The sequence below is a fragment of the Chrysemys picta genome, chromosome 1 (genome assembly GCF_011386835.1).
Source record: "Chrysemys picta bellii isolate R12L10 chromosome 1, ASM1138683v2, whole genome shotgun sequence".
Classification (NCBI taxonomy): domain Eukaryota; kingdom Metazoa; phylum Chordata; order Testudines; family Emydidae; genus Chrysemys; species Chrysemys picta.
In genome coordinates, this window is record NC_088791.1 from 111,841,923 (window position 1) to 111,866,439 (window position 24,517).

Sequence of the window (24,517 nt, forward strand, 5' to 3'; positions counted from 1 at the left end):
GAAATTATTTTAAAGCTGATATTGCAGCTAATGAGTCCCCTTTGGGAAACATCTGTGTGTCTGCAGGCAGAATGAAAGCACTCTGCTTCCAGTGTTTCTGGTTCAAGACACTTTCATTTATAAGGACAGTTCTTTCCAGACTTCTGCAGACATGCAAATTTTTTTTGCCTCCACATCATCATTTGCTTCCATTGTAAAAAGGACTTTGTCAGCTACCTGAATAGAAGAACAGCTTCTTTTAAAGGTCCATCCAAGTAAATCCATTGTGGACTATGTAGATATTGCTGGCCTTGAATCTCAGTTCTGTTAAAGTTATGGGGAATATATTGTATTAGTCTCTGGCTGATGCCCTAATTCTGGGTTTGGGTGGAGTGCTGCCTGTGGCATGCTTATTACTGTGGATATTACTAATGGCTGTTTGCCATTGGTAGGGGGATCCTGGGAAATGAAGGTTGCATTTTCATTCCATGCTTTGAGCGTGTTTTGTTTTTTTAAATGGTGGTGTTCCTCTGCTTTCTCAAAAATGGAACCTCCCTCTCCCCCCCCACACACATTCTTGCTGCATGTGAAGCAAAACACAGTTAATTCTTCTGTAAAACAGCATCTTTAAGAGTGTCTTACCTGAGCTGGTTACTTTGACTAATTTTTGAGCTGTCTTGTGGTGGTAGTGGGATCTAGAGAGGGCTGGCAATAGGAAGTGTCCCTTCAAAGGAAAACAAAACAGCAGCATTCCTGACATTGTTTTAGGTCCTCACTGTTAAAACAGAAATGAGAACCCAGCAGTTGAAATTAACAATTGCAGGATTCCCTAACCTTAATGCATGCATATCTGCTTCTATATTCTTATTGCTAAGTGAGCAAATCCCAAAGATGATTGCATCTGTGCCATGCCTATATGTAGCTTTGCAATGCCAGCTTAGGAGCCAGACTGAAGATTACATGCATCTTGTTAGCTCTGTGTCACTGAAGGAGTGCTGTGTAAGAGCAGCTGTGTGTGTGATTTTTGCAATGGGGACCGTCTACAGGAGTGGGCACATGAATATGTAGGATCTACAGTTAGAGCAACAGAGTTCAGGACCTTGCTGGTCCTCTGCTGCTTGGGCTGGCAATGCTAGAAAGGCATCAGGCTTAGCCATAGGGAAAAGAATACTTGACTTCAGTGCCCCTCTATGCATTCTGGATAACTGAAATAGTACTGACCCTCATATTAGATTTAACATTTAGACTGCATCAAACACTCCGTGAGCATACAATCAGGAATGATCTTGTGATGGGGAGATGGGACTCTGCTCAAGACTTTCTTTGTTCGAGATGGAGAAGAGCCACATCTAGCTTTCCTCAGTGAGGTGGACGGGAAGACACCCCTCCCCCCAAATACTGAATCATTACCACGTAACTAACCATGCAAATTAAATCCACTTTTGCCCTTCGGTGAGCAGTTAAAATGAGCTTGGTTGTGTTTCTATTTGTTGGAATGTTGAAGTATTCCACTTCCTGCACTGGTGGAAGCACTAGGTCAAATTCAGGCCATTAGTGTGTTGTATAGAAGAGGGACTGGTACAACTTGGGACTTGAGCACAAAGATACGCCTGTCCCAAAGGAGCTCTCTGCTCCCTAGACTTAGTACATTAATTTTGGTTACTTTAAGGCACTGACACTAACTCAAGATTTCCTATTTTTCCCTTTGCCATGCCCACCATTTATGCTACTTTATTGGCTGAGATTCTAACCATGCACTCTTAACCTCCAGGTGTGGGAGGGCCGATGGCGGGTCATACCCCATGATGTTCTCCCTGACTGGCTAAAGGATAATGACTATCTGTTGCATGGACACAGACCACCTATGCCCTCCTTCCGCGCTTGCTTCAAGAGCATCTTCAGAATACACACAGAGACTGGCAACATCTGGACACATCTTCTTGGTATTTCCATTGTGCTTTAAAGTGAATGTGCACTGTTAATTACTGAAGACCATAGGCAGCTGGGAAAATATTTTTAGGGGGACTGAGCCAGCCCTGCACTTACTCCATAGCGGTGGCTCCTGTTCTGGGGCCCCTCATTCTGGCCTATTGGCTCACTGCTCTCATATTGGAGGAGCCTGCTACAGTGTCACATGAGTGCATCTGTATCCAAACCCTGCATGATGCCCTGCCCGACCTCCTCCCTAGCCCTGGTGTTGCCAGACACAGGGCCTTAGTCCCACAGGAATGGAGGATCCTATCGCCCCATCCCAGTGAATCTTCCCAGGAAGTGCCATTTAGGAGCTAGGAGCCAGCATCCCCTGTTGGGACTGGGGTATCTAGCTCCACCTGCCAGGAATGCAGTGTGCAGCCGCATGTGAGGCTTTGCTTGCTGACCTGGGCATGCATGCGGACAGCAGCGTAGCTCCAAATAGGTGGGGTGGGGTGGGGGGGACTGAGACCCCTGTAGCCCTAGCCATCTGCTGCCTAAGTTTAGGAGTGGTGTGGAAGGTCCTTTAGCCGGGGCAGAGTCCTAGGTGCCATTATCCTTCCAGCAGTGACCTGCTGGATAGGGTTCCAGGTGTCCCTTGTTAAAATTCTCCGAACAAAGGTTAGGGAGGGTTAAGGTGATTTCCTTGTCTTGAGAGTTCAGCCCCTCTTGGTACTGCTAACTCAGCACTGAGATCTTATCCTTGGGGCCCATAAGCATACATCCGAAGATCACTTCTTGCCTTCAGAGTGCACAAAAGGTGCAACAAGTGTCAGGGGACTGGGGAAAAAAAATATACTGGAAGGGCATTTCCTGGATCCCAGAAAAAGACATTCACCCTTTTCCTGTCCCCTTCTCCAATTACACAAATTGAAAGCTGTGCTGTGCTATTGACGTGTGGCTTTTTCAGGAACAAAGAGTAAGTACATATGCTATAAATGCTTAATACATTTTTGCATGCCAAGTGCTGTTGCCCTCCCTCTTTGTAGTTGAGACAGCATTTTTGTTAGAAGGGGAAACATGCTCTGTTAGCTTACCCTGTCCCTCACCTGTGCTCCTCTTCCACTGCAGCACGCAATCTTCCCCAATACCCAGGGTTTATCACAAGGTAAGCAGAGACACTTTGTGGGAGCGCTGTGTTAGAGCAGTGATACTTCATCACTGCATTTCAGTTGAGGAGAATTGGATGTAGCTCTTCTCAGACCTGTTTGTGCCATTCTCCATTTTGCCTGAAAGGTACATACTCCTTCATTCCTCTCCTGGGGATGTGTGCTACTTTCCATTCCCTGCCAAACAAGGGGCAAGAGTCTGGCCAGAGGGTCAAACTGCCCTGGCAATGCTGAGCATTATCTGCTGTCTACCCCCTTCTCATTGCCCAGGGTGCATTATCATAGTGCGAGCAGAAGTTTAACTGACCACAAATTAGTTTTAAATTCACTTTGCAGTGACTCTATCCCACTAACCCTCCTGCCCAGCTTGGGAGGATAAATACCCACTCTTACACGCTTCCAGCTATTGAGTGAACAGCAGTATTCTTTGGCAAACAACTTAAGCTTTGAAATAAATACACCAGAGCAGCAAACTGGGCTCTGTGTTGGGTTGCTGATCTGTGAAGCTGAGCTGAGTCACTGTTCCTAGGAGCTCAGAAAAGGTCTTTCATAGATATGCCAGTGATTTTGAGTCAGTGGCGTCTTCACCTCGATCATAAGCATCCTTGTTCCTCCTTGCATGGTGGAAGACAAGCAAATAAGAAATGCTACTTTGCAGGGATTCAGCAGGGTTGGGGTGGTACCTGCTCTTTATCTGTGACTAGGCTGTGAAGAAGCCTGTCAGTCACAGTGAGAAAGGGAGACGGTGGTTCTGGGTGATAGTGGGCTCTTCAATTAATACCACAATTTGGGGAATGTGGGAATATAATTCCTATGAGGACTAGGATTCATGATTTCCCAACCTTAACCTTGGAAATGGAGGAAGCAATGAATGGATTACATCTAACTTTAGGGTTTTCCTTAGCACTTAAATTAGCAATCAAGGACAAAATACAGATTGGGTATACTGCTGGTGTATTACCTGAGAAAATCTAGGGCACCCCACCTAAACCCTACCAAGGGCTCAAGGGCCCAATCAATTTAGGCACCCCCCACCCTTTCCCTTCCAAGGGCTCAGGGTGTAAGGCTCCTATCCTTACCCACAGGGCTCAGGAAGAAACCTGTTCAATTTAAGTACCTACCCTTTCCCTCGGGATTCAGGGCTCTATGGGTCTGCAGAACCTTTTCCCAGTGAAAGAGCCTTACACAGTTGTGCTCTAAACATCTATTTATTAGCAACACACATGCAATACATGTACCAAGCAAATCTCTTATGCTTATCACTCCCAATATATAGACAAATTTCACCCATGTCCAGTCAGGATCCACTCATCTGGGGGTTCCCGGCGATGCCTCTGCACGTCCTGGTCGTGCAGAGGGATCAGAGTTCCAGCAGCTTGATGTTGAACTGCAGTCCAGAAATGGTTCCTAAAGAGCATTGTTTTTCATTTACATTATATAGGTAAAACTAGCTCCCTCCTTCAAATCTACTAAACCTATTACATAATCCCACGCTCTTAAATAACAAAAATGTTAAACAATTACGCACTGGCACCTGTGTCCTCCTTCCTGCCCAAGTTCTTTACATTTTGTCTTTCATGCCCAAATTTTAACTTAATTGTGATTTCTCTATTTGTGCAGATGGTCAGCATAAAACACTGGTCAGAGGTTATCTTACCATTTGTTGAGTGTTTCTGCATCCTCCTTAATTTTCCAGAGTCTTTACAACCTTGGTTATAACTCTTGTTAGGGACATTCCTGAGGTGGGAGTGCTTTATCACCAGCAGACTATTCCTTTTTTTTTCTTTCCAGTTTTGGTGGTGAACTCCCTGAGTTTCACCCAAGGCTGGTTTGCTATGGGGGGTGAGGGTTGATCAAGTCTCAGGTTTACAGGTGAGTGGTGGTTGTGTGCTCAACCAGATTCTGGGTACCTCACAAAACAAGTGAAACCATGGTTTCTATTCACGTGTGTACAAATTCAATTTGATGAGGGTCAAATATATGACTGATTAGATCAGAGCACATGAAAGTGTAACATTGTCATTATGATCTTTGTTCAGTATTCCCCACGCCCATAAACTTGGTCCAGTACAGTACCTTTCAGGTTACATTAGTCTGATACCTCTGTCTTATCTTTACTTAGGTTGTGTGTTCTTCCTATGTCTGGGAATCTTCTACATGTTCCGGCCAAACATGTCATTTGTAGCACCTGTGCAGGAGAAGGTAGTTGTTGGAATGTTCTTCTTGGGAGCCATCCTTTGCCTCTCCTTCTCCTGGCTCTTTCACACGGTTTATTGCCATTCAGAAGGTGTCTCTCGGCTCTTCTCCAAGTAAGTATCCAGAGTGGAATGCATGCTAGCTGGGCATAATGGGGCGGGAACTCCTGGCTACGGTTTGGGATCCCCACTGTAACAGTAGCGTGCCTAGCTATGTGGTCACGGAAACACTTTTGATAGTAGTTGGTGGGTAGGGGTTGCATGCAGTTTCTTCCAGCCCAACATTATCTAGACCAAAGGTATAAATACCACTCTCTCTATCCCATTGCTGGAGAATTCTCAGAACCAACTTTTCCTTTTACCATCGAGATGAGTATACCTAAATATGTAACTAATTACAGCTAAGATTCTAAAGTCTAAAAGTGTAACTTATTTGCCTTTGTTCTTTTTTTAACCTATTTTGGGTCATCTTGGGCCTTGCTAGACATAGTGGATCTGTCCGATAAAAAGGGATTTAGGAGTATTTCTCTTATCTTTTTAATCACCCTGCTGTGGCCGGACAATGAGGGCCTTTTGCTCTGGAAGGTCACTCGGCCAAGGGCTGTGAAGCCTCCAAGCCTACCACAAAAAGAGCTCCAAAGGACCAAAAAAGAACCTGTTCCTGCAGGAGGTCATAATAGTTCCTCTGTCATGAAGCAAACAGTCTGTGGGAATTGAGCATCTTGAATGTGGGGACTCTGTCTGCTCTGCAGATATAAAAACATCTTAGTTGATGATGTGAGTGGTTGTTTCCTTGGTGGTCACTGAGACCCTGGGGCAGCAATCTGTATTTGCCATCCTGGTGTGGACTTGTCAAACAAGTCAGAACAAAGTGTCCAGAATTCTGTCTGCACTCAAGCAGGACCCACAGTGTCTTATCTGCCATCTTCTTTTGCATCAACAAAATGCTCCTGAATGTTTTTAGTCGATTTTTTTTTCTTATCCCCAGAATAAAAACTTGAGGTACTCTTAGAGGGGGTGGGCTATTTATACCCTGGTCCTGTGGAATGTTGGTCTCAGGGGAACAGCATACACCTACTGATCACTGCTCAAAAATGGTCTTATGACTGCATGGCTAGGCAAGTAACATCTGCAGTGGGGGTCTGTGGAAGTAATCATTCAGTGAACAAGATAAGTAATCCCATTTTACGGGGATAAGGTGGCTCTTAATATAAACAGTACATGGGGTGGTACAAGAACTTCTGGGGTTGGCTTTCTTTGTCAACCTGTTTTGTCCTGTTCTAGGCTAGATTACTCTGGCATCGCACTTCTCATCATGGGCAGCTTTGTTCCATGGCTGTACTACTCCTTCTATTGCAACCCTCAGCCCTGCTTCATCTACTTGATCGTGATTTGTGTCCTGGGCATTGCAGCCATAATAGTCTCCCAGTGGGACATGTTTGCAACCCCTGAGTACCGAGGGGTAAGAGCAGGTAAAAAACAAAAATTTATTTTTTGCATCTTTACTACCGTTGATCCTTCCTACTAACTCGTTACAAAAGCTGACTCCTAGGAAAAGCCTGCATTGCCAAAGGATGTCCCTGTATGTGGGAGACACAACTAACACATTCTTGGACAGTAAACTTGGCACATCTACTGTAAGAGAGGCATTGGTGTTAAGTTAGACCTGTGGGTGCAGGAGTAGGGGGCAGCACATGGAATGGGAGAGGCAGTTAACAGTATTTCTATCATTATTAAACAGCTCTCTCCCTTTTTAAAGGTTAGATACTGACAGTCTGACTCCCATGGACTCCTAGTACTGCTCATCTTATGGTTATAATATTAGGTTAGGTTATAACATTGTAGATAGCCTCCCTGCTGAGTGCAACTGAGCAATTGATATATAATCGTAATCTTGTGAATACCTAGCTTTTCTCCCTTTGACTGTGGTAGACCAGAGTAGTTACAGTCGCCTTTACCAATCAAGAATGAGTCTTTGGGTAACAGTTTAATGCTATATCAAGTTTCTCATGTTTCTTCATGTTCGTTTTGTGTGTATACAAACCCGTGTGCACTCCAAGGTGCTATTCCTTATATTCAGGAAAGGTCTGAATGTCTGGATACAGCAGGGAGTTCAGTCTCCTGAATATTAACTGTACGGTAGATGGAAATTCTTATTGAAAAGGCTTGTTATTCAGATCTTCAGGGTTTAATACTGTATGCTAGGACAACCTTGAAATCAGCCAAGCTGTGATCTGGCAAGTTACGGGGTCAGATAAGCCTCAGGTGCAATTTCTTCTGTGTTCATTCCTGAGGCGACCTGTATGCTATACTGTAAATGGTCTACATCACTGGTCATTTCCTCTTTCTTGCATGTCATTCTCTACCATACTTTCAGTAGCAGAATATTTTGTGGGATCTAGGCGCCCTCTGTAGCCCAAGAATGTTAACACTCAAGTTGGTGCATAGATGGCCTGTACAAAGAGCCACTAACATTTAGTATGTCTAGAAGAGCTGCTGACCAGTACCTGTAGTGTATCAAGGGACTCTGTACTTTCTTGAGCACTTACTTTGTTATGGCATAAACTTGCTGCCATACTTAAGACCTCCAGCTTCAACAGCTTCCACCTTAAATCTTTTGTGAATATTAGGCTCTGCCTATTGCTGCTTTCTTTGTCCAAGCCTGACTCCACCATTTTCCTTACCTCCTAGGAGTATTTCTGGGTCTCGGCCTCAGTGGTGTCATCCCCACCCTGCACTTTGTCATCTCTGAGGGCCTTCTCAAGGCAGCCACAATGGGGCAGATAGGCTGGCTGGCACTCATGGCCTGTCTGTACATCACTGGTGCTGCGCTGTATGCTGCCCGTATACCAGAGAGATTCTTCCCGGGCAAGTGTGATATCTGGGTGAGTCTGCAAAGTACTTGGGTACTAAGATTGTGACACACAAGCTGGTTATGTTGAGGTCTGGTATTGCTATGCTTTTGTGTATGTTTGATTATGGTAACTAATTCTAACTGCTTTAAAAACTGCTTTTGAGATTTCATAATTTGGGAAGAGATTAGTGGATTTGACCATGGAAAAGTTGACACAATGTGACTCAAATCATTGAAATGCCTTTACAAAGGCTAGCTGTGGGACTGTACCTTGTCACTGAGGCGCTGCCATATGCGTGCCACTTTGCTCCTAGTCTCCTAGGGATACTTCAGATGGATATTCAGCATTTATGCAAACCCATTGCTCATGCTGTTACCTCTTCCTTTAACCTGGGAGATATGATCAATATCACTTCCTCATGGTTTCCATTCTGCTGCACTGTAATCTCTCACTTCCTGGGTTCTTATCCTGGATAGCCAGTGACTAAACTTCAGATTTTAGTATTAACTAAAACCTCAAACTACTTGTTGACTCATATTCAACCTGGCTCCCCTTATGGTAGGGGAGAAGACAGAACAACTGTGTTTTGAAAATCTACTTGACATTGCATCCAGGACTAGAGCAGAGCTCCAATACCTATCCACATGTGTAAAATAGGACATGTCACTAATCCCAGCAGCACAGTGTATCCCTATTGCTAGGCATTAAGAGTCCAAGGAAAAAATACACTGTAGTTCTAAGCCTTTTGGCCTGGGAACTGGAAGCATGCTGGTGTGATACCAGCCAAAGACCGATATGAAGGAAAGGCATATAGCTGTACATTCATTTCAAATTTCAAGTATGCAAGTGATTTTGGTGGCTGTGAAATCTGAAGCAGATTTTTTTCCCCTGCTTCCAGTGAATATAGCTTGGAAGAGGGAGAGATGCTTTAGCCAGTGATAATACAGTGACTGGTGCAATATGGGATCTTGAATAGCTCAGCAAGTAATGTTAAGCTGCTGCTGCTGTGCACTGCTGTACGTTTCAGCCCAACACATGCCTCTTTGGAAAGAGGTTGGTACTTGGATTCCATATGTCTCTGGCTGAACAGTAATGTCTTGTTTCCACAGTTCCACTCCCATCAGCTGTTTCACATCTTCGTAGTGGCCGGAGCTTTTGTGCACTTCCATGGTGTTTCAAACCTTCAGGAGTTCCGTTTCACAGTTGGGGGAGGCTGCACGGAGGAGGGAGACATGCAGTAAAACCTGCCTTCAGCCCAGGATCATAACCAAAACCGTGGACTGCAAGAGGCGTTGATGTTAACTGGCTAGTGACGCGAACACCTGAGAATCCAAGCCTCATGTAATGGGATATAGAAGCTTCTTGGGATTTCTGACACGAGAAATTTATACCTCAAACAATGGAGTGAATCAATTTGAAGACCAGGAAATTCTTAAACCCGAACTTATTCTTGATCTACAGATTGAGCTACAGAGGACCGTTTCCAAATCGGCTTCTGTTCAATGCCATATTTATTTGTAGAAAATGGGAGGGATGGCTTAGCAGTTTTCTTTTTTAAATCTAGGCTAAGATTTATATCTTCTTTAGGGGCAGGGGAAGGAGCTGATTTTAGATGCTCTTTTGGGGGAAAAAATTGTAAATAAGATTTCTAACTTTCTGTTAAAATAAATTTATATAAATGTTTTAAACAAATGGGGGGGGGGGGGAAGAGGGTTTTGTATAGACTGCAACATGCAAGTACCACACACTGTTTCAATTTTGCACAAAAAAAGTGACTGCAGGAGGATCAGGTAAAATCCTTGGGAGTGAGGCATGATGGTCCTGCAGACTCTTCCTGGAAGCTGGCATGTACTGGGCAATATGGCATTCTGGTCAGTGTTTGGAGCAGGCTCAGAACCTGACACACAAATGTTGGCAATGGCCAGATGCCTACTTTTTAATCAGGCTGTCTTTCAGGTCTCAGTGTTATAAGTTTAGCTACTCAAGGTAACTAGAATGATACATCTGACCCCTGCCCATCCACATGGGGCAATTGCCTTCTGAGCTTTCTTGGCCCTTTTGGGGGGGTTTTGGATTGTGGAATTAAAATGAAGTTGAATGGTTTGTTGCCACATGAAGTGGAGTGTAACGGGGTGTGTATGTGAGATGTGGCTCATGAATTGATTCCATGGGTACCTTTCTGCAAACAAAAGCCACTGTTTTCTAGCTTTTTGGTTGCCATTCATGGATCTGCCATGCTTTGATAGGATTACATGATGCTAATGGCACTTGTCAAAGAATAGAATTGCTACCCAGGTAGGTAAGCATAGGCTGGCACTGGAAGGAAGAAGCTGTGCACTCAAAGGAAGAATACTGTTCGGCTACTTGCACACACACTGGATTTTTTTTATTGGATTTCTTCCTTCTCCACAGAAGTTCTAGTATTAATTTGACTAAATTCCCTGTGCTGCAATAGACTCCCTTTCCTACTGTTGTTCTGCTCCTGCTGGGAGAGCAGCTGGCTTCCCCTGGTATCATGGGCAGTGCTGTGCTGTGAAGCAGGAAGTACTCAGATTTAATGATTTCTCTTGATCTAACGCTTATCACCTTCATGTGTGTACAGAGCCCCCTGGCCTACAGAATCTTGTGACTTTTAAATCTGCACTAAACCCTGCACAGTTCACTTTTCAGGTCTAGTCAGTGTGATTTCCCAGCTCTGCTTAACCAATGGGATAGCTGGCTTCTTTTTTAATCCGGAAGTAAAATTGAGACCATTTGTACTATTGTGGAGCCTCTGCATAGGGGGAAGCTTATATTCTTCTCTCATTGAGTTGATGTGGCTTGATCTCTGGAGCCTAGTCAGAAGCCAGAGAGATAAGCAGATTATTGGAGAATCTTCTGAGTCTTGGGGCAAAACTGATTGTCAGGGACACAGAGTATGGCACAGAAGTTTCATGTAATGGAGTAAGAATCTAGTTGCTGGAAACCTCTCACCTGGGATTAAACAGCTACTAAAATGCTGTGGTTCACAAAGCAATAGGAAGGTAAAATTGTTCTAAATTTTTAAAGGGTGAAAGTTCAAATTTGCAAGTGAAAAATGTGGATTGTAGAGATTTTACAAATAAACATTCTTGGGAATCCAGGCTATTAATCAATGTTTCAAGCAGTTATCTTGTCTAATAGGGTTGAATAGAAGTGGAAGACTTTGATTATATTCAAGATTCCTCACTGTTGACTCTAAAAAGAAGTATTTTCTCTTTTGCCCTTTGGTTAGAGTTATTTTCAGAAATTTTGAAATAAAGCTTAGCTGTAAAAAGAGGTGCTTTGTTGGAACTTGTGGGAGGCTTACAGGGATGTTTTTCTTCTTGGTGGGATCACTATAGTGGATGTCAATAGGACTGAAGGAAAGGCTTGTATTGTATTGTGGGTTTGTGCAGTGCCTAACTGGAATACATAGCAGTATTAACCAGGCACTTTTAATGAGAGGGTTTAATAAGCATTGGCAGGAGGTGTGCTCTGCTACTTGAGAAAGCAGTGGTACATATCAGAACCAGACTTGTTCTGGAAAGCACTTTGGATACCTCTGTATCAATACCAGCAAAAGTGGCAGTCTCCATCCTGAATCACCCTATGCTCATTCCCTGAAGGGACTTTGTAACCTGGCCCAGCCCAACACAGCACAGAACTATTACAAAAACACAATACTCCACCTGCTATTGTTAACCGAGTCAATCTCTGTTTAGGAAGTTTTTGTGCTCCAATAAACTGCCTAGTTGTGCACTTTCCCCCACCCCTTGTAGTGCTTGCTGAGAACTCTTCCCAGGTTGGCACCTGAATGCCTTACTCTCAGCGGTCAGAGGCTTGCTTGCTCTGTGTGCAGATTATTGCCATAGAATAGATAGGACCTACAGCTCCTTTCCTTCCCCATTAAATAGTGGCCTTGTTCAGTATTTTCTTTCTTTTTTAAATTGCTTACTGTTGGAAGCAACAAAGCACATTTGGGGATTTTTTGATGGTTGGGGTCTCTGGTGATTGGTTCCATATAAGATGGGATCTCATGACTTGCTGTGTTCTTAAATTCTGCTAATAAAAGAACCAAATGGGATATTGACCAAGTTTGTTGCTTTGTATGGTATTTACAAGAATAAAACAGTTTCTTCACTCCCTCCCCCAAGACTTCTGGCTGACCAATCAGCTTGTTACTAAGGGGTCTGATAGTCCAGAAGTCAAATTGAGACCTGGAGAGTTCTCATTACTTGCTTGGAGCAGGGTTGGGGATGTACTGTGAATACTAGGACAGGACCTAGATGCTGGCAAATAGTTGCACAAGTGTTGCTAGATGGCATCCCTTTATCTATGGTTCAAGTGAGAGGAGTACAAGTCCAGTCTGACTCGCTTACGAGGCAGACTTCAAAGCTATTTTATTTCTTTAAACTCTGCCTTAAGTAAGGACGCCCATACACTGCAGTGACGAAGTGGGTATTCACCCACGAAAGCTTATGCTCCAATGCTTCTGTTAATCTATAAGGTGCCACAGGACACTGTCGTTTTTTACAGATCCAGACTAACACGGCTACCCCTCTGATACTGCACCTAGTGTGTGCTCACCTGGAGTAAGTCTTCATACTTTATTTGTTGCATTCACCCACTGCTCTACTGATGGACCTTGAGTTTGACACCATAGGGATCAAGCTTGTCACTCATTTCTGTATGCCTAATACATGAACAAAATTTAAATTTGGTGTATGTTGTATGATGGAAACATTGCCTTACTTCTAAACCTTCTTAGACACTATTTGCATTGTAGGACCTGACTTGTGTCAAATTGTTTTATAAGAAGTTTTTTGTCTAGTCCTCAATAGCTGGGCAAATCTTTTATAAACTGGATCAGTCTAGCAAACAGGATCAGCAAACCATAAGCTTGTTTGTGATTCCAGGACAACGGATGTCTCCAGAGATTAAAGATGGTTTGGCAGCTACTTACAAAGTTAAATGGCTCCATTATCAAAAAGTGGGGTAGACACTTGCTCCAACAGTGTTCTGTACACTTCCTTTATTGTGTTTCCTGTCTGCGCTAGCAGGAGAACAGTTTTAAACGCTGGCTGAGTAATTGTGGGCTAAGGTGACCTCTTGGCATCATTGCCATCAATGAGTCACTTTCCTATTGTCAAGCATTCCTTTCTAGGATAGACAATATCTGCACTAAATTTCTAGAGAAGCCTGTTTTGAAGTACTGCCCCAAGAGTCACCTGGATCTGACTGCTTTGGATTAGAAAATAAAACTTTGGTCAGTGCTTTTTACTCTCAGAAGAACTTGGTGCATGGAGTTTGAAGGTGGGTCAGAATGTGGTTTGGACTGTCACTAGTGTTAACTCTTACTGCTCACACCACACAGTTAACCTGTGGAACTTGTTGCTAGGGAATGCTGTGAAGGCCACAAGTACAACTGGGTTCAAAAAAAGATGGTCAGGGATGCAAACCCAAGCTCCGGGTGTCTCTAAACTGCCAGAAATTGGGTCTGGACAACAGGATGGATCACTCAGTAATTGCCCTGATCTGTTCATTCTCTCTGAAGAATCTAGCAGCAGCCACTGTTGGAAGACAGGATACTTAGCTAGATGGACAATCGGTCTGACCTAGTGTGGCCATTCTTATGTTACGTTCCAAAGGGCAAGGGGATGAATATATTTCAGTCTCCCTGGGCAAGATTGCCTTTCCTTACCCTGTCCCTCTTCTCAGGCATCTGCTGGACTGGGAATGAAATGAACCTTTGTGCTCACATGGAGCCCAGCCGACCCTCTAGTAGTGTTATAGCTCCTTATTGTGCATAGGGTAGCAGAAAAGAACATTGCAGTAGCACTGAGTGAAAACGAATACTGAACAAATGTGTGTTTAATAAGAAAATAAGCTTTGTAGCATTTAAATGGGACTATTTTGCTATGTACAGTGCCCACCACAATGGTATACTGACTAGTGGGACCTCTAGGGCTACCATAATGCAAATAAATGATGAAAGGAAATAGGGTCTAAGACTTCCTCTGGAAAAAAAGTGGAATTCATCTTCTAAATCAGTGAGGCGGTTACCTGCTGGAGGGTTGGCAACAGGGCACGGAACTGGTGGGAAGCAAGGATATTGGAAGCTCTTGTGAAGGACAGTGAACGTTAGCAGCTGTTTTGATATTCCTGGAGCCATATTCTGGGTGGAGAGATGTTCTAACGGTACGAATTGGTCATTCAGTGGTGCTGCCAAAATAGCTTCACGCAACAAAATACAAAAGTTAAATACCAACATTTCTGTCTTGTACCTCTTTCTATTAAATAAGTTTCACATGAGACCACCAACTTTCTCAAGTGCAGAAAATATCAACAGACACTGCTATTAGCAAAGCACCTTACCTGGGTATGATCAGAGGAGCTTTTATAGCCCCCATCATATGCTAGATGGACATATGGTTGAACCAGAGACTGAGCCAACTGCCTCCCCCTTAATCTTCTGGGGCGGGGGGAGGGGGAGAACAGACAAAAACATTCCCTTATGAGTGGTCCCCTTCTTGGAATCATGAAGTTTCCCACCAGCTCCACACTGATCTGTTATTATTTCCCAGAGCGTCCATGGTACACTAGGCTTTTGCCAAACAGAAGAAGGCTTGGTTCCTGCTACACAAAGCTTATGTGCTTTAAGTCAGACAGCTGCAACTCAGCTGAAAGGCTTCTGCTTTTGTCTTCACGATAATATCCCAAACACGTTAGTGCAACCACCTAATGCTGCGAGGTAAGTCCAAGGCTAACTTTCCTAATTCTCCGTTTCTTCCCCCATAACCCATTTCCTAGTTAGAGCTAAGGAGCCATCCCTGCTATGTTGTATTTGAGGGTTTAGTAATTCAGGTGAAAGTTCTGCCACTGGCAGAGCTATGTGAGCTAAGATTCTGCATCATGTTTAAATAGTACAGTATAAAGCAGGGCTTTTAGGCCTGGTCTACACTGGGGAGAGGAGGGGGACTGATTAAGTTATGCAACTTCAGCTACGTGAATAACGTAGCTGAAGTCAATGTACTTAAGAGTTACTTACTGTGGTAGGTTGACTGCTGACACTCCCCCGTCGACTCCGCTTACGCATCTTGCTCCAGTGGAGTACTGAAGTTGACGGGAGAGCGCTCGGCGGTCGATTTATTGCATCTTCACTAGACGCGATAAATGGACCCCTGCTGGATCGATCGCGCCAGAGGTAAGTGTAGACAAGCCCTTATATTGGCTGCAGCCACTGTACTAGGTAGTAGGATAACTTTATGCTGTAGCATGTTATTTCTCAAATTTGCAAACCCCCATCAAATGGACTTCTGAATTTTAACCAAATTGTGTTTCCTCCCACCATACCCCTTTCAACTCAGGACTCAAGATTGTGGCAGGGGGAGATGGAATTAAATGCCTTCAGAACCATATCGTTGCTACTAATCAAGGCAACAATGCTGCTACTGCGATGGGAAGGAAGTTAGGTCTTCATAGCTCTGATCTCCCCAGACAGGTTCAGACAGGTTGAATCCAGCAGCATCTCTTATGAAGGCCACAACCACTGCTTTCTGCTTCAGTAGACTTCTCATAAGAACTGCCACTGTCAGAATCCCCTGCTTGCATTATATGCAGCTGTGGGAATGAATAAATATCATGACTGATAAGCGTATGCATGATGCATCCTTCAGCGTCAGGGCCGGCTCCAGGCACCAGCCCACCAAGCATGTGCTTGGGGCAGCACCTGGAGCGGGTCCCCCCGGCGCTCCGGCCGGTCGGGGAGAGCGTCGGGAGGCTTTTTTGCCTGGGGTGGCAAAAAAGCCAGAGCTGGCCCTGTTCAGCGTTGCGCCTTTCCTCAGCTCACTGGAAGGAGGAGGGTGGCAGATGTTCTAGGGTGGGAGCAGAGAACATGTCATTGGCTGTTTACACAATTGTCACTGTGCTCCTTTGAGAAACTCTAGGGACATATGGACCCTTCCTGGGAGAATCTCCACTGTAGTTTGTTTTGGGGATTATAAACAACTAGGTTCCGCCAGTATCACATGCGGATGAGCATATTAACTAGTCAGCCCAGAGCAGTGTTACTCATTGTGAGAGGGCAAACGGACATGGACATCATGCATTGCTGTGTGAATGATTTCTTCCTGGGTGCACTCAAACGAGTGAACATCTCAGCTCTGAGACCAAGCAGGAAATGTGCTCTGTCTGAAGCAGAGAAAACCGTTATCCCATAGGTTCAGGGTGTGTCTATTTGTGCTGAGTTGCAGTGGTTTTAACAAAAGGTATAATTATAAACCAATTTTAGTTAAACTGGTGGGAAAGGCTATTTGGGCACTCTTGGTTTAAGTCAGTTTACATTAGTTTGACTTAAATTGATTAGGAATATAGGTTGAAGCTAAACTGCAATAAACCACTCTTAAACTGAACTAAATGCCATGTGAGTTTGCACTTGTTTAAACTGGTGTGCTTGTGTGTAGACAAGACCTTAGTGCTGAATACTAAAACTTCAGTTAAGTGTGTCACCTCCAAATGCCCAGTTCCTCCAACCTCAAGCCCCTCCCTCATAGCAAGAATTTCATTGATCCAGGCAACAGTCACTCCCATGCGGATGATACCAAACTGGGAGGGATTGCAACTGCTTTGGAGGACAGGGTCATAATTCAAAATCATCTGGACAAATTGGAGAAATGGTCTGAGTTAAACAGGGTGAAGTTTAACAAAGACAAATGCAAAGTGCTCCATTTAGGAAGAAAAAATCAGTTTCACACATACAGAATGGGAAGAGACTGTCTAGGAAGGAGTACGGCAGAAAGGGATCTAGGAGTTATAGTGGACCACAAGCTAAATATGAGTCAACAGTGTGATGCTGTTGCAAAAAAAGCAAACATGATGCTGGGATGTATTAACAGGTGTGTTGTGAGCAAGACACGAGAAGTCATTCTTCCGCTCTACTCTGCTCTGGTTAGGCCTCAGCTGGAGTATTGTGTCCAGTTCTGGGCACCACATTCCAAGAAAGATGTGGAGAAATTGGAAAGGGTCCAGAGAAGAGCAACAAGAATGATTAAAGGTCTTGAGAACATGACCTATGAAGGAAGGCTGAAAGAATTGGGTTTGTTTAGTTTGGAAAAGAGAAGACTGAGAGGGGACATGATAGCAGTTTTCAGATATCTAAAAGGGTGTCATAAGGAGGAGGGAGAAAACAACTTGTTCACCTTAGCCTCTAAGGATAGAACAAGAAGCAATGGGCTTAAACTGCAGCAAGGGAGGTCTAGGTTGGACATTAGGAAAAAGTTCCTAACTGTCAGGGTGGGTAAACACTGGAATAAATTGCCTAGGGAGGTTGTGGAATCTCCATCTCTGGAGATATTTAAGAGTAGGTTAGATAAATGTCTATCAGGGATGGTCTAGACAGTATTTGGTCCTGCCATGCGGGCAGGGGACTGGACTCGTTGACCTCTCGAGGTCCCTTCCAGTCCTAGAATCTATGAATCTATGCTACCTACTTTATATATCAAACCACTGTGTCTATGGTAAGTGGCTGTCACACACACCCCTGCACCCACTCTCTCATTTCTTAGATACTGGACCTGCAGTGCTAAATCAAACCATCTGGCTGATGTGGATTCAAAATCCAAATGAGTTAGCTGAGTGCTACTGGGAGTTAAAACTCCAGATCTGTGTCCTAGGTTCCAGGAGTAGAATCTGCTCTGAAATATGCACAGCATCTTTTAGAGTTTAGTAAAGTAAATAAAAAGGCCAGTCCTTCATCCTGCAAACTCAGTTCATTATTCCAGAAGAAATTGCATTTGTCATGTATTCCCCATCTAGAACCAACCCTCTCAGCTGTGCCCTTTATTCCTCTGATTCGCCTGAGAGAAGCAGGCTCTTTTGTGTTCCTATCTACAATACAATTTCAACGAAGTAGAGCCGAGGGGGAATTTTTGGCCAAGACAGCTTTTCATTAGAAAATGCAGACTTGTCAAACCCGAAACCTTTCCTTCAAACTTGGTGAAACTTTCATAGGGAAGCTTTCTTGGGTCATGAGGGAATGAGAGAGGGTATTATAAATTGCCCCTCACACCTCAAATTTTGCCCCCTCCATAAAAAAAAATCTGAGCTCCACAGCTGCATGTGCACAGGTGTGCAAACATACTTTTTTTTGCCTCTGCCCTAAACAAGGAGGAAAAAATTACAGCTGTGCTTCATCATGCCATGCTACAGTGGCAGCATAATGCCACTCAGCTGGAGCTGAACAATGGCTTCTTTCACAGCTGCCAGTTTACTTCTGCAGTCGCGATCTGTTTATTTTTGCTGTCCTATTTTTCCCTGGGCTGCCAAGTGTGCAGGACTGAGGAAGATGGCAGTAGGAGCAGCTGCTTTTTCTGGGCATTTTTCCTTAACTCCAGGGCTGCATGAGAGCTGATATTCCTGCCAAACAAGTAGGCAACCAGAGCTTGGGAGCACAGTAAATCCCCCTATGTCACAAACAGGGAAAGCTGTAGGTGTATGTTTGGAGCACCGTTGTCAGTCAAATAGCAAACCTTTCACCCTTCTAAAAATTAAAAATACCAGAGCATCAGACAGTGCTCTGTTAGGCCACTAGTCAAGGGAACGCACAGGTCTGCTTTCAAGGGGAACCAGCCTTTAATTGTAAATTGGCCTGTACAGTGATGACCGCTTCAGGGAGCACACAAGGCTGACTTCTGCACTCATTTGGTCCCAGGTCACATCAGCAGCATCACTGGGAAGAAAGGGCCATGCTTCCCTTTATCTACTTATTTGGATCCATATTTCTCCTCATTTTCTTTTTGTAAGTGCTTCCAGAGAAATTTGACAGCCGCCTTCATGGTACTCTGTTGGCTAAACGCTTAGCTTTGCCGTACACCTCTCCGGTCTGTGCATCTGTCTCTTTCTCCCTGATTGACAGCAGGGCTCTGGGAAGCGTAGACCCTGCTGGGACTGGCTTTGCATAAGACCCTGTTTGTTCAGGCTTTTTGAGAGTGCAGTTGTGTAGTGTTCTGTGAGGCTGCACATGGTGCCTCATGCAGGTTAGCTTGCTTCCCTTGGCTTGCTCCCCCACAGTAAGCCTGGCTGTCACAGCATTAACAGTGGGTCTATAAATCATGTTTCTTTCCCTGTGGGCAGCAGGGAGTCCTAGACAAAGGAGCATCCAGCACAGGCCAAATGGTGCTGCAGGTTAGTAATTGAAACCCCAGGGGCCTCCTCCATCACTCAGAGCAGCAGAGCTTATGGGGGAGAGAAGGGGGGAATGCTTGTGAAATATTTATAACTGCACCATGGCAAAATTCGGTGTCATTAGATTAAAACTCTAAAGGAGCTTTTTGCAGGGGAAGCAGATGGACCTGGCCAGAGAGGGGGCAGGTGAGCGAGCTCACCTCCCCTGCCATGCCAGGGCAGGCTGCAGGTCTTTGCTGCAGGGGAAGCAGCTGGCACTGCCCACAGAGCCTGGAGATAGTGGCAGGAGAGGCCAGGAGGCCTTTGTCCCCATATTTCCCATGCTCCCCCTTCCCAAACCAAACCTCATGATGGTTCCTTTAGACACTAGCAGCTCCTGCCTGGCTAGCTACTTTTTTCTTTCTGTCATTCCTTCATGCTCAGTCAAAGTTCTACAATAGGGAAGTCTGGCCCTTTTTAAAAGGGGGAGGGACTGGCTCAGGGACAGATGGTGCAAGAGACAGAAAATAATGGGGAGCCGTGGGAAGTGGGAGCAAATGGTAGAACTAACAATGCTCATTGCTGGACTATGCTTTAATCATTTTGCCTCATTATTGTTTTATTATTCATGTTTTATTTGTATTATGGCAGCACTCAGGGGCCCCAACAGAGCCTGGCCCCTTGGCCCAATTGAGAGTACTGCATGCTGGGAGATGTAGTCTCCACGTCTGTATTACTAATTAAGGCAGCTGCCATCTGCTCCATTTTAGGCAAATCAGGCCCAACCCTTGAGCTCCTGGCAAGCTGCCAATGCACTGTAGGGGTTGCATGACTCAGTTGCCCTCAAGCCATAGACTCTGCTATGGCTGTAATCACCGCCAGTGGATTGGGGTTGCTTGGAGTTACAAGGCTGAGATCAGTCCCAAGTATAACAATACACCTTAAATATCTGTTTAAAATATGCCATATATTTGTTTTTAAAGAGACAATGGCAAGCACTTTATTTAAAAGAAAAAAAAAATCTTGTTCCCTCTTCCCTGGTCTTGCCTGAAAACATGTGCCTGGCAGCTGGAAACAACCCGAATCATTAGCGGGGGGGGGCGGGGGGGGTGGTGACTGCCACTGTCTCCAGCCCAGCCTGAGGCTTCAGCAATTGATTAGCACAGCATAGCTCTGAAGTTAGTGCTTGGTTCTTAGCTGCTTCTGCAGAGAAAGCAGATGGCAGCACAAACTCCACTTCTTATTTTTTCCTTCTTTTTGTAAGTAGGTCCTGCGTGGGGAGGGGCTGTTTCATTTTGTTTGTTTTTAATAGAGAGGTGACTTTCCCTTTTGTATGCAGGCTTGTTGGAATTTCCAGGATGCTCAATCACTTTTTAAGAGAAGTCAGTTCTGGGGACCGAAGCTCTATGGCAGTTTCTGCTGAAATAAGTATAACTAGCCAAGCTGTGCTATTTCCTCTGCTTGGATCTCCTTTTAAGTTAGTGCAATCCCAGTTACAAATAACACTGATGTGGGGAATCTGGTCTCTAGGAACTGCCCTGTGTTGGGGAACCACCTCCTTGTGCAGAGCCTCACTGAGGTATTTTTCCTTTACTGCTGCCCTGCAGTTTATGCCTAACTCTGTTCTTCACTGGCTTCCCCCTTTGCCCCATAACCACCAGGAATCCAAGGTGCTCAAAATCCTTGATCCCAGTGAGCAACATGTTCAGTAAATAAAATTTCATATCTAAACCCCAGCTGTTCCTGAAGGGCAATGTGTGCCCAGTTTCAAACCGTCCTACGCAGTAAATCAGCCTGGTGTGGCGCAGCAAGGCAGATTACATTATGGAGAGCTCTGCTATGCAGTGGGTAGCGCTAGTGAAATCCCTACTGCATCTGCATGGACTCCATCACTAGCAGAGGCAAGTGTAAGTGAGGTGCCAGGCTGGATGGGGACAGAACCAGTCACAGGAAGATGGTATCAGATATTCCTGGTGCCTTCACATCCCTCATGAGCTCCGCTGATCTGTCAGGTAATGTCCCCAGAGCTGGGAATATCCGATCCAGTATTTATTGCAGAGACCGTTAATCCCCTTTGATCCACACCCGTGGTGGCCGGGACTCAAGCTGCAAGTTCTTCCGGAAGAAATAGCTTCCATTGTAAACACAAAACTGAACTATAAGCCTTTTGTCTGAGAGACAAGCCAATATGTGAGGGGTCTCTAATGCCTTGTCCCCACAAGTCCATAGGGAGTCAAAATGCCTACATCGTGGGCTCCTCCCCTCCTACAGCTCCAACTCTCTGGCTCTAAGAATGTCCCTGGGAAGTAGTGGACTCCCTTGTATTATCCACCATTTCTGCAAACTGTAAGGATGTGGTAGACTCTGTCACCGCAGGAGGAGAGCAAAGGTCACCAGCGCTAGAAGGAGTAATGTCAGCGAGGCTGAGATCTCAGCAGCTCCACCGCAGTCCTGAGCATTCTCCTGAGAACAAATGAGAAGGAGGCACAAGATCAGCAAATCTATTTCTAGGGTCACAAGAGGGCAAGTAAAATGATTCATCCCACTGATAGGATGCTCAGGGCCTCATGGAACATAAGGGGTGGAGGCTGCAGCCAGCGGAATGAGAGGCAGTGAATACTGTGAGACAATATAACACTGAGCAGAGAGGAAGGGACAGGTCAAGAGTCAGGGCCTCATGCCTTCACTCTGGGGGACCTTCCAAGAGCATGTCACCCATTCATGTAGACAGCTGGAAAACCAACCGTCCTAAAACCTCTGTCTGAGAGCTCTCAAAGACCCATGCACTAGTACCAGAAATTGCTCCCCCAGCCTCTGAGTGCTGTAGGATCCACACCCCATGGCATTGGTGCTGGGATTCAGGGCCCCAAAGACTGCATGGATTTACCTCCTGTGCAGCCCCTCTGCAGCCCTTTGCATGCAACACGCTCCATGCACCAGTTTATAGGCTTTGAGGGATTCATTCACAGCCGTTTACTAGTACAAGGATCTGCACTTCCTGCCTTTAGGTGAAGTAGGTTGAGGCAGCAAAATCTATTGGGTCCATGGCTGGCTACATATGTACAGGATTTGCCATGTGCTAAAACACACATACGTGTAGTGTAGGGGACTAGGATCTTGTGGTCAAAAACAAAGGCTTCTGCTAGTAGGGTTGCCAGATGTCCATTTTTTGATTGGAACACCCGGTCGAAAGGGGACGCTGGCGGCTCCAGTAAGCACCACTGACTGGGCTGCTAAAAGTCCGGTTGGCGCAGGGCTGGCAGGCTCCCTACCTGGCTTCATGCAGCTCCCCAGAAGCAGCCAGCATGTCCCTTTGGCTCCTAGGCATGGGGCAGCCAGGGAGGCTCCATGTGCTTTCCCCGCCCTGAGTGCTGCCTCCGCCGCTCCCATTGGCTGGGAACCGCAGAGGGGGCGGTTTTGTGTTTTTGAAAAGGTGATCACCCTAATTAAGTGGAAAACCACTATAGAATAATCACAAGCTCTTGGGCATTTCTGAGCCTATGCAGTAGGTGTAGTGGTGTGAATGAGACCGAACACACACAGCCCCAGCTGCAAAGCCCCATGGTCCCTACTGTACCTCCGGATGGAATGCGTGGCAGGTATCTGGCCGCCGTCTCAGTTTCTGGGAGCGCATCCTGTCGCACTTCACCGAAGCATTATGTGTATTGCCATTAAGATCAACAGTAGCATTTAGAAAGGGACAAAAGCAGCACAGACAAAAGACTCTGAGGTCCCTCACGCAGCCTAGCGAGGCTATGACTGAATCTTAGAGCTGTGTCCAAGGGCCCTAGGAATTCAGATGGAAGTAGGATAAGAGGGGACAGAGGCAAACTCACAACGTGGGAGGACTAGTCTCCAAGGCTGTAAAAAGAAATAAGCTGCGGTATGGAAGCAAAAGATTATAAAAAGAAATCCCAGGTTGGCTCTGTGCCAGGGAGGGAGCACACAGAACAGAGGCTGGGGAGAAGGCGGAAATGCTTAGCTGCTTTCTTTCATGGTGACGGGATAATAGAGACAGAAAGCTTAATGTGACCATAGTTAATGAGGAAAGGGCATGATCCTGCAGGACTGAATTAAAGAAACAACTGCTGTAGGTGACTTACCAATAACTGGGCCGCTGTTCTCAGACGTCTGTTCTACCATCACCATCATGTCGGTCTCTTTCCTCCCCCTATTATCCCAACCCCATGGTTCTTCCCCACCTCTACCATGGCTATGCTTTAACATCACAAATCATGCCAACTAGTCATTACTTTTCCTATTAACTGTATTTGACCCTGCTACTGGGTGATACCAGGCACGGAGTTAACTGGTCTGTATGGAAGTGTCTGACATGTAGCTTCTATGCCCTCCTCCAGCACTCTCAGGGGCTGGCAATTGGGAAGTCATGTTTCCATTCACTTAGGTTCCCAGTGATTCTTGTTCAGAATTTTTGTATATTCTGTAGCAGAGGGCGGCAGGATAATTTTGTGGTTAAGGCATTGCCTTGGGCGCAAGGTGATAAAGTTTCGACTCCTGCCTCAACCACAGGCTTCCTCTGTGAGCGTGGGCAAGTGTTTTTGTCCCTCAGCTTCCCCAGCTGTAAAGTGCGGATAACAATACTTCCCTGCCTCTCAGAGGTGCTGGGTTTCTTAGTGTTTGTGAGCCATTTTGAGATTATCTGCTAGTGCTCTATAAAAACAAAGCATTACAGCTGTTCTCCCTGTGTTGTTTCAGAAGTTCCCAGATTAGGTTTTCTAGTGTATTTAAATAAGCTGCTGACCCTAGAAGGGCTGGTGCAACAGTGAGTGCATTCCCTAGAATCCCAGCGCAATCTGCAAAATGCCCTCCCTCTGTAGCTTATACAAATAGGTAATGGCCAATTGAGGCCAGTTCACAAGGGGAGAGTCGGGTCCAGCTTCCACTTGCAGGGTACATAACTGGTTATTTATAAGGGGCAGTAACAGAACAGGAAGGACTATTGTATTTTTAACAAGTTACAGCTCAGTCATGAGTCCTCATGTATACCCGTGCTGGGGAGTGAGGGGGTGGGAGGATCCATGTACACCCCTGCTTGGGTTACTCCACAGTGCTGGAGTCCCCACTGGGCTGCTGCTCCCTTCCCTCGCAGGTATGTGGGGCAGGGAGTGAGCATAGATATCCACGCAGGAGCCCCTGCATTGCAGTGAATGGTTGGCACAGCGCTCTGCTCATCCCAATGGAGGCCACTTTTCAACACCAGGCTCTAAATGGGGTTAGAGTTCTTGGG

The 24,517-nt window shown here is 45.4% G+C and overlaps 2 protein-coding genes across 7 annotated transcripts in view; one reads left to right on the forward strand and one right to left on the reverse strand.

Annotated features, from left to right (window-relative positions):
* Nucleotides 1–12,199, forward strand: part of ADIPOR2 (adiponectin receptor 2) — a 93,421-nt gene extending 81,222 nt beyond the window's left edge. For all 6 annotated transcript variants that reach the window (XM_065582540.1, XM_065582551.1, XM_005287996.5 and 3 more), the window contains 5 exons: nucleotides 1,751–1,922; nucleotides 5,182–5,368; nucleotides 6,539–6,726; nucleotides 7,946–8,139; nucleotides 9,219–12,199. In XM_065582540.1, coding sequence (XP_065438612.1) covers nucleotides 1,751–1,922; nucleotides 5,182–5,368; nucleotides 6,539–6,726; nucleotides 7,946–8,139; nucleotides 9,219–9,350 — 873 coding nt within the window. In that variant the 3' untranslated portion in view covers nucleotides 9,351–12,199. The remainder of the gene's footprint in view (nucleotides 1–1,750; nucleotides 1,923–5,181; nucleotides 5,369–6,538; nucleotides 6,727–7,945; nucleotides 8,140–9,218) is intronic.
* An 8,652-nt stretch (nucleotides 12,200–20,851) lies between these two features.
* Nucleotides 20,852–24,517, reverse strand: part of CACNA2D4 (calcium voltage-gated channel auxiliary subunit alpha2delta 4) — a 160,986-nt gene continuing 157,320 nt past the window's right edge. Inside the window, exons 38-39 of the mRNA XM_065595497.1 lie at nucleotides 22,847–22,929; nucleotides 20,852–21,732 (exon numbers count right to left, since the gene is read on the reverse strand). Coding sequence (XP_065451569.1) covers nucleotides 21,637–21,732; nucleotides 22,847–22,929 — 179 coding nt within the window. The 3' untranslated portion in view covers nucleotides 20,852–21,636. The remainder of the gene's footprint in view (nucleotides 21,733–22,846; nucleotides 22,930–24,517) is intronic.